Genomic DNA, 21,353 nt, shown 5'->3' on the forward strand with positions numbered 1-21,353 from the left:
CAAAACGTATGTCCGCCTGGCTCAAAACAATCAAAGCTATTAACAACCCTATATGACAAAGAAAAATATGTAATTCACTATCGAAACCTAAAACAATGTCTTTCACTTGGATTAAAACTTAAGAAGATACATCGAGTAATAGAGCTCGGACAATCAGATTGGTTAATGAAATATATTGATTTAAACACGCAGATGAGAACGAAAGCAACAAATGATTTTGAAAAAGACTTCTATAAGCTCATGAATAATTCAGTATTTGGAAAGACTATGGAGAATATTAGAAAGAGAGTTAATATTAAACTTGTAAGTGATGAGTAAAAATACGAGAAGCTTGTAGCAAAACCAAATTATAAAAGTACTACAGTTTTTACGGAAAATTTAGTAGCTGTTCACATGAACAAGGTTAAAGTGCAATTTAACAAACCGATTTATGTAGGTATGTCAATTTTAGATTTATCAAAGCATTTAATGTACGACTTCCATTATAATGTGATGAAGTCAAAATACCAAGACAAAATAGAAGTATGTTATACAGATACCGATAGTTATATATACCATATTCAAACAGAAGATATGTATGAGGATATGAAAAATTATATTGATTACTTCGACACGAGTGATTACTCTAAAGATAACAAATATAAGATACCACAGGTTAATAAGAAAATACTTGATAAGATGAAAGATGAACTTAAAGGAACAATCATAGAAGAATTTGTTGGTTTAAGATCGAAAATGTATTCAATCAGGTTCGAAAAAGATAAATGTTGTAAAAAAGCAAAAGGAGTTACGAAAAATGTTATAAATAAAGAGCTATCATTTAACGATTATAAAGACTGTTTGTTCAATCAAAAAGAATATTATAAAAAGATGAACTTAATCAGAAGTTATAAGCACGATTTGTACAGTATAGAAGTAAATAAGTTAGCTTTAAGTTGTGTAGACGATAAAAGATGTGTTTTAAAGAATGGGATACTCTACCATGGGGACATTATACGATAGAAGAGATGTAGATGTAAGTTAGGTATAAGTTAGTTTTTTTGTTTAGATATAAGTATAACTTTATGGATATAACTATAAAGTTTTCACAGGGATAATACAATATAAATGAAATTTAAATATAAAAATTATTATATTTTACAAATATGAGTAAGACACTTTGTGAACCATGTAACAAATACTTACTAAATATAGAAAAACATAATAATACTAAAACACATAAAGAAAATAGCAAAACTAAAATTTGTAAGAAATGTAAGAAAGAAAAACATAAAGCTCAGTTTAGATATATAGAAAAAGATTCTCTTTGTCGTGAATGTCTGTACGAAACATTATCACTCTTAACATGTTTAATGTGTCAAAAAAATTTAAAATAAATCCAAGATATCCAAATGCTAAAAAATGTATAGAATGTAGAAAAAATAAACCAGACTTTAAATATACTATAGTTAAAGGTACTCATTTAGAAGGGCTACAAGATATTTTTATTATGTAATTATTAATGGAGAAAGTTATGCTGTTTTATCATCTAAAGAAGAAGAAAAAGCTGTATTAAAACTATCATCTAGATACGAAAAACATTATCAACATCTTAAAAGAAATATTAAAAACGGAAAATTACATATATACCGGAATGAATATAATCGAATTTGTTATAGAATTATATTTATTAACTCCAAGTCTTTATGCGGCAATGAGGATTGTTTAAATTGTAAATGTATTTTCTAATCATTTAAACTTTATGGGTATAACATCATAAAGTCCTATGCTCAAAGCACCCTATTCAATCTCACTTTAACATTGTAGTTATGGAAATACCTTTGCGCTCTCTAACTTTGTATAATTAGTTGGGTTCTTCTGCGCTGGTCAAAGTACTGGAACGGGGAAAATTGCGCTCGTAGTAACCATAACATGCTACTGTGGGATACTATCTTTTGCCCCTTACTATTAGAACGAAATCGCTACACATTCCTTGCTAACACATCGCGATTTAATGAAATGTTTTGAAAGTTTTTAAAACTAAATCCCTAACCAAATCGGTAAGTGCATGATCTATCTCTTTGCAGTTCACCCAAAACACTATATAAATATCGTAAAACTTAATAAAAGGAGAAAAAAGTTCTTTCACAGCGTGAAGCTTACGATTATTGCCATATATTTATAGCGTAGATGTTTCACGTATCTTATTCCGTAGCTCATTGGATCCGTGCAGAATTCCTCTTTCCGCAACCCGTGTTCGAATCTTCGTGTCGTTATTTTTTATTTTTTTCAACTTTTTTATTGATCAGGTAGGACTCCAGTAGAAAGAAACATATGGTTACAGTTCAAGGTGTGATTCGATATTCTGCAAGTATTTATTTATTTATTTGAGACCTGCGGAATGCGCTGTTGCTTGTTTATACGGCATACCATGGCTTATGCACGTTTGGCAAAATGTGAAATAGAATGCATGTCTGTAAAGGACTTGTATTGGTACTATTTAAACATTCATTCCGCAGTTATACCACATATAATAGTCAAGCAACCCTCTCATAACTGGTGTCGTATCTGGTGTAATGTTCATGCTAAATTTCTGAACTATACCCACAAATCTCTTTGGTATGTTATTGTTAATAAAGCATATGAAACAAAAGAACGTTTGTATCACTTAAACATTGGTGCTGATAACTTGTGTAATATTTGAAAACAACCTGACTCTCTTAGCCATAGATTCGAAACTTGTTCCTCAGCCACTAGTATTTGGCAGCAGTTATGTGTACTTTTAAGCAAAATATGTCTTCATCCTTCCTCTTTTCGTGCCACTGTTTTAATACTCTATCCAGATTTTAATTACTACCTTGTTACAAAGAATAATACTGTTGTTTGGTTTGTGGCACACACTATTGTCTATTTGTTAACCAACCCCGGACCTTATCAACCCGATCTTTACCTTGCTTCCCTCAAATCCGCTGCTACCAGTATTTCTATTGTTCGTAAGCGGAAATATTTTGCTAATTTTTTAACTGTCTTAACTTAATCGTCTGCTCTTTTGTACATACTATCAATATGTTTTTGTGAGGTTTTTTTCTTCTCTTTTTTTAACGTTAAATCTTCCTGTGACCATTAAGTAATACTAAGCATGTAGATAAAGTGTTTAAAAAATAAAAAAAGTTAATTAAAGGAACGAGTCTGTATGCCGGAGGTAGCTGGTACGAACCCCACAGAGGTGCAACTGTCATTTTTATTACTGTCGTTATTTTATTTATTTTTTATGTGGGAAAGAATCAAATTGTAATATATGTGTAAAACTCATGACAATACCAAAAAAAAAGAAAAAATGTCGCACTTGCATTAGTATCCCCAATTTTGATTGCAAACAGTTTCATAATTATTTTCCCCGCGCTCACTGCTCACAATATGCTCGCTGGTGCATAATGAATGTTTCCCAGTAAACGCTAATTCTAATTTGGAGATTTTTATAAAGTTTCACAATGTTTATCATTAAATAGTCTTCTATCTACTTCTTTTTCACACTTTGATACCAAATTTCCCTATTAAGTGTTTAATTTTCCCTAGATGTTTCATTACGGAAAAGTTTTACAGTGTATTTGTCTTTAATTGAAATTGTTTTGAATTTACCCCATGAGGTAAGTAGCCCGAAGGAGGAGAACTGAAGTAACTGATATTCTACGCAAAAGCAACCAATTTTAGATTGATGACGCTTCTTACCTTCAGCACATAATCATTAGGTTAGAGAGTCAGAGAGAAAAATCCTTTTTCTCCCCTCCCCTATGACCACTTATCTTAAAGCTCTACATGTAATGATTCGTGTCACATAATTTCGTCTCTCCAAAGACATTCATATAATAATAATAATAATAATAATAATAATAATAATAATAATAATAATAATAATAATAATAATAATAATAATAATTATTATTATTATTATTATTATTATTATTATTATTATTATTATTATTCCTGAATATGCCACCCTTACATAATGTAGTAACTTTAGACATCTTAGTTTAAAGTGCTTTCTTTAGTAATAATTTGAGCAATCACGTAACAAAATTTAAACTGTAGGAGGGGCACGACCTTTTATTTTGCCCCTCTATTTTCAGCACCCTCCCAAAAGAAAGTATTTAATTTCTGATAAGCAGGGCAGACAAAATGAATAAGAAATATATTTAGAGCATCCTTTCCTCCGTGAGTGGAATATCACGTAACATTTTTTATTCTACCGAAGATGACTTATTCTACCGAAGATTAGGTAACAAAAGAAACGTAATATATTTATAGCGCCCCTTGGCTGTAATATTACCGCTTCTTTACTTGTTCGAAGGCGCCCTACACAACCAAGGGTGACAAAAAGAATAGGAAAAGTGTCTAAAGATTATAAAACACTTTATATTTTGCCAGAAGCATGGCAGTGTATGCACAGCATTGCTTTCGTTAACAAGTTTTTCACCCTTGAGTCGCTTATAAAATTAGCCAGAATAAATTTTTGCCGATCGTTGCTCTAGAGGGATTTGTCCAGGATGGTTTGGTGTCGGGCTAATAACGATGAGTATGTTTATTTACAACACCGTTAAAGAAATATCAAACTTTCTGAAAGGAACTTACTTAGGAAATATCAGATCCTCCTTATACTCAGCCAGAGCCCATTCTGAAATATTGCATCTGGTGTTCTGGGTGAAGGTTCTATGGGACTATTAGAAAAATATATATTCCCGTTTCTACGCTGATGGTAGAATTTCTGAAACAGTTATTGAATTACGTTCGAAGCATTGGCGTAAATGGCGCCCCCACAACCCTGTGGCGTGGGGACCGCGCAAGCTGCAAGGCCAAAAAATATATAGAAAGTACGCAGGGACGGATCAGGCCAAATTTTCACCTGGGCAAAGTGACTTTTTGGCGCCCTCCCCCGTAGTATTTACATTTTATCCTAGTGTTTTTAATAGTTTAAACCCATTTTTCAAAAAGACATTCATTACCTAGGAAATCTTCACAAAGAATATGGCCTGCTATAAACAATACGAACACCGTCCCCCCCAGCTTGGTCTAGTGGCTAGCACGCCTGCCTTCTGTGGTCCCGGGACCAATTCCCGGTGGGTTACTGTTGAACGATAAACGTGGTTCGGATTTCACTATAATCAGTGTCCACATCTCCTTTGGCTATTAAGCTATAACCATGGAACGCTAAACTCAAGCAAAGAAAGAAACAATACTTACTCCCCCTCCACTCTTTATTCTACATGCCCTCTCTCCATTTGTCGATACAGTCCCCTTAGTGCTATGAAACTCTCTTCTTCCATGGTGAAATGGAAAAAGATTATGTAATTGCCGCTACTTTACAAGAATATAAACAGTAGGAAACACATTTACTTTTTATAAATAAATGATAAAATTTACTTTTTGAGGCTCGTTTTATCGTCCCTCTGACCCTGGCGCCCTGGGCAGTCGCCCGGGTTGCCCGGCCCAAGGTCCGACCTTGAAAGTATGGACGCATAACTAAGGGCTGCGGACGTGAGGTTAACCTTCATGTTATGCCACTGGTGTTTGAAATGTTCAGTAACTGATCGGTTAGTGAAATAATTTCGACGGTTACTGATATTTAATGTTTAGCTAGGACAAAGTTACCTAACCAAATACATTTGATATCGCGATGTTACAACTTGATTTTTCCTCACATAAAAAAAGAGAAAAACAATAGTAATAAAAACTCTTACTCGTATTATGCTCGAACTAACATCCTAATTCGTACAGACTAGTTGCTCTGACCAACTGAGTTTCGATTTCTTACGCGAAAGAAGTCTGTTATATTAAGAGGCATGATTTTCATTATGATCGTGCTGTTAATTTATTCTTTCGATAGGTAATTTCCACTCTTTGCTTTACCTATACAAATAAATGTATGGATTCATATATTAAGTGTCTTTGGGTAATGTGTGTAATAATTTCGCGACAAATATACTTGCTTAAATGTATTGTATGCTATGATTTGCCCTGATTGTCTGTTCATATGGTGGTTGGAAAACAATTCAAAACTGTTCGAAGTAATACGAACACAGGTTAAGAACAGGGACTGAACTGAATCATCACTCGATTGACCTTGAGGGAAAAAAACACCAAAGGGTAGCTATAAACGAAAGTTCAGCATGCATTTCTGTTGAGCTCTGTTCAGTATCACGGTTCTCTGGCAAACACGTTTGTTCTTAGGAGTATATATTACAAACCTAACCTTTCAATAGACCGCAATGGCAGAGAACCAAAGTAAAAGAATTCTTGCCCTTGTTAAGTTGGTAAACCACCATGTGCAATAAAAAATGTCGCGTCTCCTTGAAGTGATACTTTATCGAAAATAACTCGTTTTCCTTTATAAACTCTGTTTCTGAGGGTTTCAAAATGAGGAAACATTACTGACAAACAAGGACACAAGTAGGGGTGGGTTCAGGGGTCAGGACCCCTCTGAAATCCTAACTTTTCTGTAAATTTAACCTAATTTTGGGGGTTATTTTTTTAAATATTACAATTTATCCTAATATTGAAGTCGGACCCCCAGATAACTCCTCCCGAAATAAATTCCTGCATACGTGCATGCTGACAAATATATTTTCAATATATTCGTTAAATAATAAAGTAAAATAACTACATTAGGAGCAAACAGCTTCAACACGGTCCAACTTTTGTCCACTTCCAATATTATTAGAAGGGATATTAATAGCAAAAACTCCTAGTCAATGCTGAACCTTGGAACTTCATCCCGAACACAAGCATATTTTCGAAACACACTAAGGCCTAGCCAGAAAGCATTGTAAGAGAGTTACCTTTGGCAACATCGCACGGAAACATATGAATGCTGAATTGCATTGTAACCCGTTCCTACTACTACTATTTTTACTACTAACTTCGCTATGGATCTGTATAGTACAAGAGCAAACTTATTTTAATGAAAGAAGTTTAATGAAAATGTTTTAAAAAATAATTGTTAAATCAGTTTTTGAATATTATTTTAAATCTTTTTTTAACTAAAGAAGTGTTATAAACTTTTTTAAAAATAATTCTCCTTAGGAAGGATTTGAACCCACACCAAAACCAATCTTTCTTACTAGCCTGCTGCGCTAGCTCACTTTTTTTAATAGTCACTTTATTTTCCTATATACATGGTATTACAGAGTAAATTTACAATGGAGAACAAACATGTCTGATCAGCAAAGTGAAGAAATAAAGTGATGGTTTTATCCTACTTGTCCAATACCACCTTAAGAAAGTTTTCAAACGTTTTGTTTTCCTCCAAACACTGACACGTCTTCCATCTTGTTCTTCTAAAAAAATCCATGTAATCTTCCACTGTGAGAAAAGATCTATAGCTGCCAATATACCAAAGAGTATTGGCTATTAGCCATGATACAGCGCTATTTTTAGATTTCGGATAGTACTTGTAATCAGGGTAAATTATTATTTCAGGCAAGATAGCATTGGGGGATGTACGACATATTAACGCTAGCATCGTTACAAGTTGTATCCAAATGTTCTTAACGGTAGTACACGTTGTAAGTCTATGTATCAATGTATCATCATCTCCACATTTTGCACAGGCACTTGAATCGGAACGTTGTATCTCGGATAGGTGTTTGTTTGTCGGGAATAAATCATGTATAACCATATACCAAAAACTTTTCACCTGAGATGTCAAAAAGGTACAATGCAAATTAGACCATATTTGGGACCAATGTCTGCATGGATTTTTTGTGACTACTCTTGGTACATATTTGGTAGTAGATCTGTCCAAGAGAAACTTATATAAAATTTTTGAAGTCTGACATATTCCAGGCACTTCCGTGGGTAAATAACTCCCTTCAAGTATAATTGTTTGCATATATTTTGGGCTATGTTTTATGTAATCATAATTTGGTGGATTTGGGGCAGGTAATTGTGGTGTCCAGCAACGTAGCCATTCACATGTATGTGTATCATCAAGATGAAACAAGGTGGAGGTGCGCATGAGAAGTAAAGCTTTACATTTAAGATCTATATTAATTAGTTTTAACCCTCCTAGATTGTAATCATTCATCATAACTTCTTTTGCATTTCTAAAATAGCACCCTGTCCAAATAAACCAGCCAATTACTGACTGGAGTTTCTTAACATATGTATCTGAAATTTGATAAATTTGTGCAGCATACCATAGCTTTGAACAGAGATACGTGTTCACGTACCAAATACGCTGAACAAGATTTAAATTTCGATACTGAACTATTGCACTATCGTGTCTAATTGCATTCACAATTGGAGTCCAAATTGCATTCTCTTGATCGTCTTCTCCACAAGTGAACGTAATTCCTAGAATTTTCAGTTTTTGTTCCGAATCATATTGCACAAGATTTGATGACATAGCTCTCCATGACCAATTATTAAACATCATGCATTTACTTTTGTTAAAATTTATTTTAGCGCCACTCGCAGAACAATATCTTGTTAAAGTACGTTGTACATGTATCATTTGTTCATTAGTAGTACATGTTACCGTGACACCATCTGCAAAGGCCACTACAGTTATAGTGCGGAAATCATGAAGATTGGCTTCCCTGTAGCAAATTAGTGTTCGTAATAATGGTTCTATTGCTAGTCCAAAAAGTAGCATAGACAAAGGACATCCTTGACGGATCCCTCTCTGAATTTTGATTGGTGTGCTTAAGTGGCCATTAATTTGTAACTGAGAGGTAGCGTTTGTATATAGATCTTGCATGTTTTTAATGATTCGCGGTGCGATGTTATAAGCAGCTAAAACGGCATACAAATAATTATGTTCCAATAAGTCAAACGCATTTTGAAAATCAACAGAGAGTAAACATGCTGGCACTTTCCGAAAACGAAAATATGCAATAATGTCACGGATTGTACTTAGTGCATAATAAATATTCTTTTCTCGAGAGAAGGCTGTTTGATTGTCGCCTAGTATTTTGTCGACAAAGAGGCTGATGCGACGTTTATAAACTTTAGTGATTATCTTGATGTCTGTGTTTAAAAGCGTAATAGGTCTAAAATTTTGAATGTGTCCAGACGTTCCCTTTTTGGGAATCATAATTATTACCCCGTTGTTTTGAAGTACATTGCCGTGTTCGAATATTTCGTTACTAATTTTTGTGAAGACGTCTCCAATGATATCCCAATATTTTTCGTAAAACATATAAATAATTCCATCTTTACCAGGGCTGGTATGCTTACTTGTAGATTTAATTTCATTGAACAATTCTTCTTTTGAAATGGGTGCAATCAAACTGTTATTATCAATATCTGACAATGAACCTGTTAAGTTATCAAAAAGGAAAGGCCATTCATCATCTTTCGCCTGGTTGGCTGTAAAAAGATCTCTATAATATTACTGAAATTGAGTCATAACCTCTGAAAACGCTGTTATTTTTCTCCCATCAACTGTGGTTATATAGTCTATAAAATTATTGTTTTTCCGTTTGAGTGTTCGAACTACATGATAGAGTGTCATGCGTTCATTCGTCAATAAATCGGCAGTTTGAATATTATGTTTATAGCTATCGAAGTATTGCCTTTGTTTTATTAAAATTTTTGCTTTTATTTCTTTTACACGCCAATAGTTCTGGGGAGTCGCATTAGCTTTCCACAAATCATTTAATACACTATATAAAAATTCTAAAGTATTTCTACTGTCCCGTTGTTTTTCGGCACTCATCCATTGCAAAAACTTCCTAATTTTTTCTTTTGTATAGCGCACCCACCAAGCGTTTAATGTAGGAAAATATTTTTGTTGTGTACACCAATATTTCCATTTTTCATTAAATAGCAGCTTTGTATCGTCGGAAAACAAAAGCTGTTCATTCAGTTTCCAATACGAGCGTCCATATGTCTTACGTGTAATACCTTGAACTTTTAATATTAGGTAGACCGCTGCATGATCAGAAAAGGAGGTCGGAACAATTGAAAGTGAGCATACATTATGTAATATTTGTTGGGAGACATACATTCGGTCAAGCCGTGATTTAACTGTCGAAGTTATGTACGTATATTCAATACGTGTATATTGAGTAATCCAAACATCGTGTAGCTTTAGTAGTCGCACTATATTGTCCAATGCATGACATTTATTAAAATGTCCTGTTGTATCTTCTTTTCTCAAGACACTGTTAAAATCGCCACATAACACAATATTGGTCGTTGTTGGTGGTATTAGGGGTATAAGGTCTTCATTAAAAAAGATTTCACGTTCAATCCGTTTCGTCGTTCCAGAAGGACTATATACATTAATATACAGGACATTATCACACACCACACTGATACCTCTCCCTGATATAATTCGATGCACTTGGTCTACCGATATTCCTTTTTTTTATTACAAAAGCAGTACCTCTCCCATCTAACCCGATATTCACATATGCATTGTAATTTTGTAAAAATTCGAATTCCGAAAACACAACTTCCTGTAAACTCAGAATGTCGAAATCATGGATTTTAATAAAATCCACTAGTGCTCGTTTTCTTATAGGACTTGTAAAAGCATTGATATTTAATGTACCTATACGCCTGGCATTGGGAACTACAATATTCATTACTTCTTAGTTAGTAAATATAGCTGCATATATATGGGTGCATACATACGTTCAGATTTAATTTGACCTAGTAGATCCAGAAATATCAACACTTTTCATGTTTTCTGCGCATGTAAATGGACTGAAGTAGAAACGAACATTATAGATGCATGTCATGGAACCACAGTAAATATACAAAAGTAAGAAAAAACTATGTTGAAGGCTCGTTCATATTAGAATCATCCTGTACTTTTTCTGATTCTTTGCTCTGTAAGAGGTGTTGATTGCCAGTCTGACCTTGTCTTTGGCTGAGCTTCCTTTTCTTTTTCTTCGTTGAACATAATGATGGTGTACCGTTTTCTTCCCCATCCCGTAGCATGGAGACAACACCAGTTTCGTTCATATTTCCCGCACTTATAGTCGCCTCGTGCAGATTTGCTGACTTTGCGTCAGCTGAACCGGGTTGTTCCTGTGAAACTTTCTCGGCAAAAGCATCACTTTGATTGGAGACCTCAGTGTTAGAACAAACGGCAGTATGTACGTGTTTGGTCCTTGTGCTTGTACTCTGTTCATGTATTTGTTCTTGAAGGGTTAATGCATGTTGGTTCGATAAGGTACTGAGCAAAGTCGGAAATTCAGTTTCAAAAACTGAGTTAGCAAGGACAGGATCTTGATTTATTGGATGTGCCTGTGCTAGAGGAAGTCTATCTTTTTCGTTAGCACTAATGCAAGCACTTACAGAGCTGGATGCACCAGTCGGCTCTTTTTTGAAGGGTGTAATATTGCTTTTACTACTTGGTATCGTTTGCTCTGGTAATAAATCATGTAATGTCGTATTGTGGGACGGTTCCCTTTTTTGACGGTTTTTGTTCAATAAACAACTATGCACAAGATGTTGGTCTGAGCCACACAAAAAACATGTTGGTGGCTGGCCATAGTGAGATACTGTTGCACGATGACCATTGATTAAGAGTCGGGAGGGGATATGCTGTTTGATTTCCATGTAGACTAGTCTATTCCCATTATTTACAGGAAATAGAAATTTTTCTGACCACTGTTCTTCCACAATTTTTTTTAATGTTTCCGTACTTACGTAATTCAGCACTGATTGATGGATTTTCAACTTCTATAGGCAAATTGACTATTTTAACTTTTGTTACATCCTCATTTTCACTCGTTATGAACACGTCACTTACAGTGCCGTCTTCATGCTTGAAAGGTAACTTATCCGGCAAAGTCCGTAAAATATTGTCCATGGCACTTTGGGATATAAATTTGACATATATACAATACTCATCACTATTTAACTGCAAGCCCTCGATTTGATTAATATGTAACTTGACAACATCTGCTAACCAAACATGAACTTCAAAAGGTTTTGGTCGAAAACTCATTGTCTGTCTATCAAATGAAAATTTAACTGTATTTTGCCTTACCTTTTTATTCATAACTGTGTTTCTCTTCTACTGGTGCAAAACAAGAGTTTATGCAAATAAACAGATTTTCTGTCGATATATCTATTGAAGAAGATAATGTGATATGTTTACAGCACGAAACTCACAGAAAAGCCTGCCCTATTGCACAGCGCGCAGAGGCATCCACACACTTCAGCAACCACACACAGACTGTCTCACTCAGCTACGAGAGCCGACAGCATTTACCGTTTACTTTGTGCTTTATTAACGTCATGACTCGTGATGTCACCAACAGGATCACGATATAGACGTCATTATTTTTTCTACATTGCAGAGTCCCCCGAGATTTGATCATTGTCTACTCGGACTGGAATTGTCATTTGGAACAAACACTTGAATACGAAGCCAAAAATTCCTTTAAAATAGACGAAAATTTCGAAAGTTTTAAGAATTTTAATATTTTTTAATTTTCCCATAAGGGGTCATAGCGTCTACACCGAAAAGCCCCCCGAGATTTGATCGTTGACCACTCGGACTGAAATTCTCGTTTGGAACCAAAACTTTAATATGAAGTAAAAAATTAAACTTTTACATCAATTTGAACTGACTGGGTTCCGGTTAACCACACTATTACGTTTAGTTTAGTTAACTGGTAATTTGTGACAGCTTCACATCATCAAAAAAATCCTTCACTTCACCGCTTCCCCCCCCCCTCAGGAATCCGTGCTGGATCAGCCACTACAATCAATAGACACTTTTCCTATTCTTTTTGTCACCCTTGGTTGTGTAGGAGCTCCCTCGAACAATTAAAGAAGCGGTAATATTACAATCAAGGGGAGCTATGTATTAGGTATCTCTTTAGTTACTCACCCCTAACCGCACAGGGTTATCTTCGGTAGAATTAAAAATGCTACGTGATATTCCAATCATGAAGGGGGAGAGGGTGATATAAATATATTTCTTATTCATTTTGTCTGCTCTGCTTATCAGAAATTACGTATCGTTGTCTCTGTTTGTCAGTTACGTTGTCCTTGTCTGTTGGGAGGGTACCGAAATGAGAGGGGAAAAAAACGTCGTGCCGCCTCCCACATGGTTGCTCAAATTATTACAAAAGAAAGCATTTTAAACTAAGATATCTAAGGTTACTACATTAGGTAAGTATGGAATATTCAGGATTATAATAATAATAATAATAATAATAATAATAATAATAATAATAATAATAATAATAATAATAATAATAATAATAATAATAATAATAATTATTATTATTATTATTATTATTATTATTATTATTATATGAATGTCTTTGGAGCACCGAAATTGTGTAAGACGAACCATGGTATGTAGAGGTTTAAGATGGGTGGTCATAGGGGAGGAAAAACAGGATTTTTCTCCATCTGACTCTCTAACGTAAAGATTATGTGCTGAAGGTAAGAAGCATCATCATTCTACAATAGGTTGCTTTTACTTACAATATCAGCTACTTCAGTTATCCTCCTTCGGGCTACTTACCTCATGTGCTAAATTCAAAACAATTTCAATTTAAAACAAATACATTGTAAAACTTTTCCGTAATTAAACATCTAGGGAAAATTAAACATTTAATAGGGAAATCTCTTATCAAAATGTCCAAACAAGTAGATAGAAGATTATTTAATGATAAACATTGTGAAACTTTATAAAATTCTCCAAATTAGAATTAACGTTTACTGGAAAGCATTATTTATACACCAGCGAGCATATTGTGAGCAGTGAGCACGGGGAAAATAATTACGAAACTGTTTGCAAACAAAAATTAGGGACACTAATGCAAGTGCGACAACGACATATTTTCTTTTTTGGTATTGTCATGAGTTTTACACATATATTACAATTTGATTCTTTCCCACATAAAAAGAAATAAATAAAATAACCATAATAATGAAAGTGACAATTGCACTTCTATGGGGTTTGAATCTGTTACCTCCGGCATACAGACTCGTTGCTTTAACTAACTAAGCGATTTGTTTTCTTACAACTGAATCTGTTCTACGGTAAAAATGATTTTTCATTACGATCGTGCTACCAATTCGTCCTTTTCCATAGGTAATTTCAACTATTTGCTCTATCTATACGTTAATACTTGGCATAGATTCATGTATTTGAAGATTGCAGATAATGCACGTAATCTATATATATAAAAGAGAACGTACAAATCCTTTGTTCCCTCATCACGCTAATACGGCTGAACCAATTTCTTTCATTTTGGGGGGGTTATTAGGATTTGGACCCTAGATGGTTTTTATCATATCACTTTAATTTTTAATTACCAGTGTCTTGAGATAATTGACCATTCAAGTGTCCATAACGTACAAATCCTTTGTTAGTTCATCATAGGTAAAAATAAACGTATTTATATGCAACCCGCATGACCGTGTCACTCGGCGGGTTAACATAAATGACAGGCGATATAATGTTAACATTTACTGCATTCTACTATGGTTTTTATCATATCACTTGAAAGCGAAAAAGTAAAAATTATCTAAGTAACCAAGTTTATTGCGTTCCGGGGTGACCGCAGCGAAGCGGGGTGAACGCTGCTAGTAGGACATATTAGAAATGTTTCGTTAAAAGTTTCGTTTGTAGATCTAATCCACATTTCTCTCAATGACATAGATGTCGTTGCTTCGTGTTGAACTGCAGAATTCCCTCGCGTTCTTTAGCAAAGTTGGTAATTCTCGTAATTTCGGTCGATTTAATATTTTTTGCTTCTGATTTATTTATTTTAAGCTAATATCTAACTCAAATATTTAAAACGGGCTGGTTATTAACGTTTCCTGCTGGGGAAACCTTCCGAAATTTCGAACATATAAAGAAAATAGAGATATTTTCAAAAAAAACTTCAAAATAAAGAGACACGTCATTTATTTGGCTCATAGTAGTACATTGGCATCAACATAACACTGGCAACCTAGTGCGGTGACGCTCACTGCAGTGTCCCTGTGCGAAAGCTACAATTTAAAACAATGCTTTTCTTCGAGTAACAGACACTGAGAGTTGCTCGAGACAATTGCGCGGGAGAGGTCGGTGACGGCAACCGTTTTAGTGACGGCAACTGCAGTTGCCTCGTACGAATACTACAATTTAAAGCAATTCTTCACAAGCAGTTGTGTCACCGAGTTGCGTCACTCAGTAACTGCGTATGAATAAGTAATTAGGTTTGCTGTCTTGTTTATGGTTTACTGTGAATGCGATGACTAAACGGTTAATTACAAAACACCCAATTAATAATGACTGAATTTAGAGGGTATATAAATTTATATCCTTATTTCTTGTCGTAAGTCATTTCATTGTTCTCTGAGGGGAAATACGTTCAATACGGAATAAATGGATTGTAGCTTTTAAACTTCCGACAATTTAAGTAAAGAAATGGAATAAAATAAGTTGAATTGTATATGGTTTCAGAAGAATAAATAAATGGTTACGCACAGCGCACTAAATTTTCCCGGTCCTATATTTTTAAGTAACTAACACTATACAACAGTTATTAACGAAACATTTTCGTGTAAAATAAGAAACTAAATTATAAGACATTTTCGAGAAACATCGTGCGAAAGAAACTCACTCTCAAAGTACCCCTTTTGGATTTTTCATAAGAGGTGACTTAGGCCATTTTGTATGACGACTAAGGAAATATTTGTGTAAAGTGACAAAGGTGACAAAATGAATTACTAGTTGGGAAAGTAATAGATTTATTTTGCATTTTCCTATGAAATATCACACTTATAAATCTAACTTATATTCCTGAACATGATTACACAATTTAAATAATTACAAAATAACGTTTGCCACCTTTTCTTTTTCTTGGCCTGGGGTACAAACTTTAAAACCTCGACCTCAACTTGGAGAACTTTTTGGAGCATTTTTCTAATTGAGAAAAATCTATTTGACCTGATAGAAAGCTGAAGAAAGAAATGATGAGTAACTTAACTAGCGATCATCTTATCATACAGGCCTTATTATCTGATTAACATCACGTGAAAGGTTTCCAAGTAACTGCTTTTGTTCATCATGAAGTAAGTGTCAGCATAGGCAAGTGATTTCTGCACGCTTTCCTATGAAGGTAACCAAGGTTCTAATCTCCCTAAGTTCGAATATTTAAACGTTCATCCGTTTCAATTCCGATCCGTATTCCGTGTGATATGCAGGCTCTTCTCCCGTGGAGAACAAAACAGAGTTTCGAATGACGAGAATGGCGATGAATTGGAGTAATTTTATGAATGAACACAAAAGTTTACAATCTTATTTCCTTTTCCCGTTCCAGATTAGGTCTACATATTTTCAGTTAATTTTAACAATTTTCTAACTCATACATGATCAGTGTTCTTTTCTTTCTTCTCACATACAAAATATATTGAAATAGTACTTTATGCACACAACGAATTATGTCGTTGGTATATGGCACTCGGACAACCTGATCCAAATAATAGACATTGAAGTAGAGATCTTTTTCTCGTGCATCAATTCATCAGCGAAAGGCTGTTTCAATGCGATACCAGCTGTCGTCTGCTAGTTGAAATGCTAAGTGTATGTAGCGTTGCATCTTTGTGCGGGTATTTGTGATACCAGCAAAAGTACTGGACTAATGGGGTTACAGAAGTCAGGGGAGGAGATATTTTCGCTCCTAACTGTATATCCATTACTAAGAAGAGTAACTATCTAAATATGGAGCCTTGTAGTACACTATATATTATTTTTATATCATTATTTTCTTTCCCATTTCCTAAGACATATTAAAATTTATTATGTAGCTAGCTCGTGAACCAAGATCCCGTATTCTGTAGTTTTGTAGCAATACGTATGCTTGAATGTATGAAATGCTTGCTTTAAATCATTAAATAATCTTGATACAAGTTTTTGTTATCCAGATACTGTTGAATTTCTACCTCTAAATCAGTTGAAATAATGATATGAAATGTGAAAGTGAAATTAACGTAAGAATAGGAAAGGCAAAAGAAGTCTTTAGAAGGAAGAAAACACTACTTTGTGGGACCTTCAATAAAGAGTTGAGAGAAAGACTTATAAAATGCTTCGTGTGGAGTATTGTACTGTATGGGTCAAAAACATGGACATTATGCAAAAATGTTGGAAAACGACTGAAAGCTTTCGAAATGGGTGTGAAGAAGAATTGAGAGAATTATTTGGGTCAAGTGGGAAACGAATGAGAGGGTGCTAGAAATGATGGGGGGAAATTGAAGAATTTGAAATATTATTAAGAAGAGGACGAGAAACTGGTTGGAACATTGGCTAAGAACCCTAACAGCACAGGATGTGCTAAGCATGTACCATTTAGGTGTCCCAGCTACATTTTAGATACCCGACACTTGGAACATATGATATTCATGTGCTAATTATGTACTTCAGCTACTTACAGTTTTAGGTATTTGTTACACCTAATTGATATTTGTAACTATGTGCCACAAATGTAGTATTTATATACCTGGTTCAGTTTCGTACTCTAACAGTCATTTGTTTTTATGTCGTCACTTGGGACATATATCTGTCATGTTCTAGGTACGTCCTTGAGGCACATACTGTTTCAGATACTCTAACAGCACAAGATGTGCTAGGCATGCTACATTTAGGTGTTCTAAATTTATCTCCCACATTTGATGCATTTGTTGCTTCTTTTTCTAAGCGATTGTGTACTATAAGCAACAAACGCATCAACTTTATTAGATAGCAACTATCGCCGATCATTTAAAAGTTAATATGGAAGAACCATGAAATAAAGTAAATAGACACTCGTCATTTTGTTATAAAATTACATGGCGAGTAGATTTTATCTGATCCCAAACGGTTATCGTCGAATATACGCGGTTAAAGGAGCAGTCTGATTAGCCAAATTCAAAGATCTCAACAATGTACCCCTCTACAAGCGCTAATGTTTGTATCGCATCTGTGGCCAAGTCGATAGAGCATGCGGCTAGTAGTTCAAATGTTCGTTGTTCGCGCCCACCCTGGGATACATGTTTTTTTCTTCTTTATAGTGTTTTTTAGACTCACCTTAATATAAACACATTACGCATATAGGCGATTTAACATTTTTTGGGGGGAGTAGTTTTGTAGTTCATTGACGCTTACGGCATGGGGAACATAACTAGAACATACTAGGCACGTTCCCCAGGTACATGTTATGCATGTGCCTAGAACGGACATAGACTGTGACTATCACTTGCCATCCATGTGATTTCTCTCTCAAAAATGCATAAGCCACATACTTGACACATTCCCATGTACCTGAAGGAACATGATAGGCATATGTCTGCTATGTGATTGTGCTGTTAGGGAAAGAACTGTATCATGGGAGACGTGGTAGAGAGTATGGTGGTAGGAAAGAGAGAGAGGGGCGAAGAAGACTACAATTAATGGACGATATCAAAACTGAAAACTCGTATATGAAAACGAAGAAGTTAGCGGAAAACTGGAGGATGGAAGCTTCTCAGTTGTAGGATCTGACCCGCCAATAATGGCAGAATGCCTATGATGATGATGATGATCAAAAGTAATACGAAATAAAACAAATAAAACGACTGATAAACAAACTTCTTGATTAACGATTAGATTAACATTTTTCAATTCAATAAGTGGGTATCAAACAAACAATATCAGATAGCCTCTAAGGTGCTCTAGGAGTGGAACACGAAGAAATGCAGCCGATAAAATACTTGGTAGCCAAGTACGATTATTACAGCGCACTGTACGTAATTGCACTGCCACATTCAAATTATCTGACTTCATGCCGAACGCAGAACAGTCTTCCAAGTCACCTACCACGAGTCGAGTAAACGTTTAAAACAAATGATTGATACTAGTTTTAGCAGATTTATTCTGGAACGAATCGTATTGGCTTCCAACTAAAGAAACCTCAGTGAAAATAGTTTTCACTGATTACAGCACCATGTATGGAAGACATGTTTCGGATAAAATTTACTTTCTTTTTCTTTCTTTCTTTCTTTTTTCTTTTTTCTTTTCTTTCTTTCTTTCTTTCTTTCTTTCTTTTTTTGAATGTGCAATAAAGACGAGGTCACTATTTACATATTCGTAGTTACCCTCATTTCTTTCCTAGACGCAAAGGAAGACTACTTTTATCACAGACCCTTCCAAAATAACAGCTTTTGTGTGATGCTTATTTTGCCAGATGTTTTGCAGTTTCAAATTAATAAAATCTGTCTATCTATCTATCTGTCTATATATATATTAATGTGAAGGCGATTCGCTACCTCAAAACGAGAAAGAAGTTTAGATGGACCTGTGGAGGTATGTGCATAATTTGAGCTTGGGCCGTCCAAAGATGTGTAAAGCATAAACTGCAACACGCATTATTTCAGACATGGGGAACTTTGGAGTGGCAGTTCATATTGCCGTAAAGAAACTCACACATACTCTATGCAAAAAAGCAGATTACAGAATGTGTAGTAGATGCGTGAGGGATTTTACATAGAGCATAAATCCCAGATTTGCTTCCGATAAAATTCTAACATATGCTTGGACTAAAGATAGGACTAATTAGGAAAAAGATAGGACTTGGCAACAGTGGATACTTAATGCGTGGCGGAAAGTCGGAAGCGTCAAAGATCGTCAGCACTACAATTTGTCATGTACAGATAAACGCTTGATGCGATATATTTTTTGATGCTTATGCGTGGAAATCCGTGAACTACACCGTAAAAAAGTACATTTCAACATGTGTGGTTTCGAACACGATGAACTGTGGAACTGGTGGTTTCTAACACTTTGGACTTCCAGCCGACAAATTTCGTCTTCATTGCTGTTAGGACTTACCTTTTGCTTACAATAGACACACTCCTTTAAGTTTCGAGCATATTTTTGAATTTCATTGAGGGCAAATCGGGAATTATGTTATGTGGCGAATCCCTTGCGCACGCATTGAACACTAGTAAAATATACATTGTTCGATACCGTACATGTAATTTCCTTTAAGCTGATATGGACCGCCACTTTATGGTTCCATGTGTTCGAAATAATATTTGCAGTTTACGTTTCTCACGTATTTAAACGACCCTAGCTCTGAAGCTATGCACTTAGCTCCAAAGGTCTATATGATTTTTTTCTTATTTTGAAGTAAGAAATCACTTGTTCCAATATAAATTTACTGCTTGCTGTTTAGTTGCTCTTATCTACATAAAGGTAGTGAGTGTTAATATTATTGGTGTTACTTTAATTAAACTCTTTTACTTATGTATTGTTTTGTTTTTAATACAGATGATGTTGATAAAGGCCACCTATACTATCAGTTGAAAGTCATGAACCTGTCAATCGCAATTGATAAATTTGAATTCGAAGTGGCTGATTCGAAGCACAATGTTATTCCTCATAATAAGTTCCATATACAATGGTCATGGATAAATTTGGTGGAGCAGAATATTACAATGGCAGAGACTGATGGAAAACTTATGGTTAAGGTAATCTACTATTGAATCTGAAAATTTCATCACAAAATAATGAAAAGTATATCTTTAGCGTAGCAATACATAAAATCTGTTACTATTGATTAACAGTTTTTAGCAATGTACACAAGCATGTCCGTATTTAACATTCTTGACACCGAAGACCATTAAAGAAGTGTTGCCTTCTCAATATCTATAAATACTTGTGTAGAAAACTTTAAACGATGAAGTGGAAAACGATGATGTATATATAGGCGCCGACTTGAAGAAAATATTGGGGGCTCACTGGCGCAAATCCCGGGAGGATGAGAGGGACATGTTCTCCCAAACTTGGACGTGGGGGGACATTCCCCCCAATAATCTGACGTGGAAAGTGCTTTTTGGAATAAGTTTTATAATTTGTGTCCGTCTGCCATAAAGGAATGTGAGATCTAATTGATTTCCCTTGGCTTTTACCAGTACATTTACTTTATTTTATTATTATTATTATTTTTTTTTAAGAAAGAATCGTTCTGTAGTAGTTCAATAGTTCAAAGTGAACTTCGTGCTGTAGTGCGTTTAGTAGTCTCATCAATATGTATTAATTCCACTTCCGCTACTTGGGCACAAATTGCAATAAATGCCAGAGGAGAATATGTTCCTCTCCTCATTCTGGAAAATTGTCTCAGCTGTAGGTACGGGCACAAATCCCGGGGAAATTGGGAAACATGTCAACCCAACATTGGAAATGGAGGCTCCCCCAGTAATGCGATTTGAAAAGTGCTTTTTGCAGATAACTGTGATGATTTGTGTCCGACTGCCTGAAAGGAAAGTGAGATGAAATTGATTTCTCTTGGCTTTTCCATTTTTAATGAAAATGAAGGTGTGTGACTGTGCAAGACGTAATCTGATGTGAAATCTTATATCCTCCTCTCTCCTAGGCCCTAGCATTCGAAGAG

General features: G+C 35.0%; 1 protein-coding gene across 6 annotated transcripts in view; it reads left to right on the top strand.

Moving 5' to 3' along the window:
* The window catches only part of LOC145661112 (extracellular matrix organizing protein FRAS1-like), a 3,375,101-nt gene that overhangs the window by 2,499,651 nt on the left and 854,097 nt on the right, over nucleotides 1-21,353 (top strand). For all 6 annotated transcript variants that reach the window (XM_081726561.1, XM_081726566.1, XM_081726573.1 and 3 more), the window contains one exon: nucleotides 20,231-20,430. In XM_081726561.1, coding sequence (XP_081582687.1) covers nucleotides 20,231-20,430 — 200 coding nt within the window. The remainder of the gene's footprint in view (nucleotides 1-20,230; nucleotides 20,431-21,353) is intronic.

This window comes from Thermobia domestica, chromosome 1, assembly GCF_964235325.1.
Source record: "Thermobia domestica chromosome 1, izTheDome1.hap1.1, whole genome shotgun sequence".
Lineage (NCBI taxonomy): Eukaryota > Metazoa > Arthropoda > Insecta > Zygentoma > Lepismatidae > Thermobia > Thermobia domestica.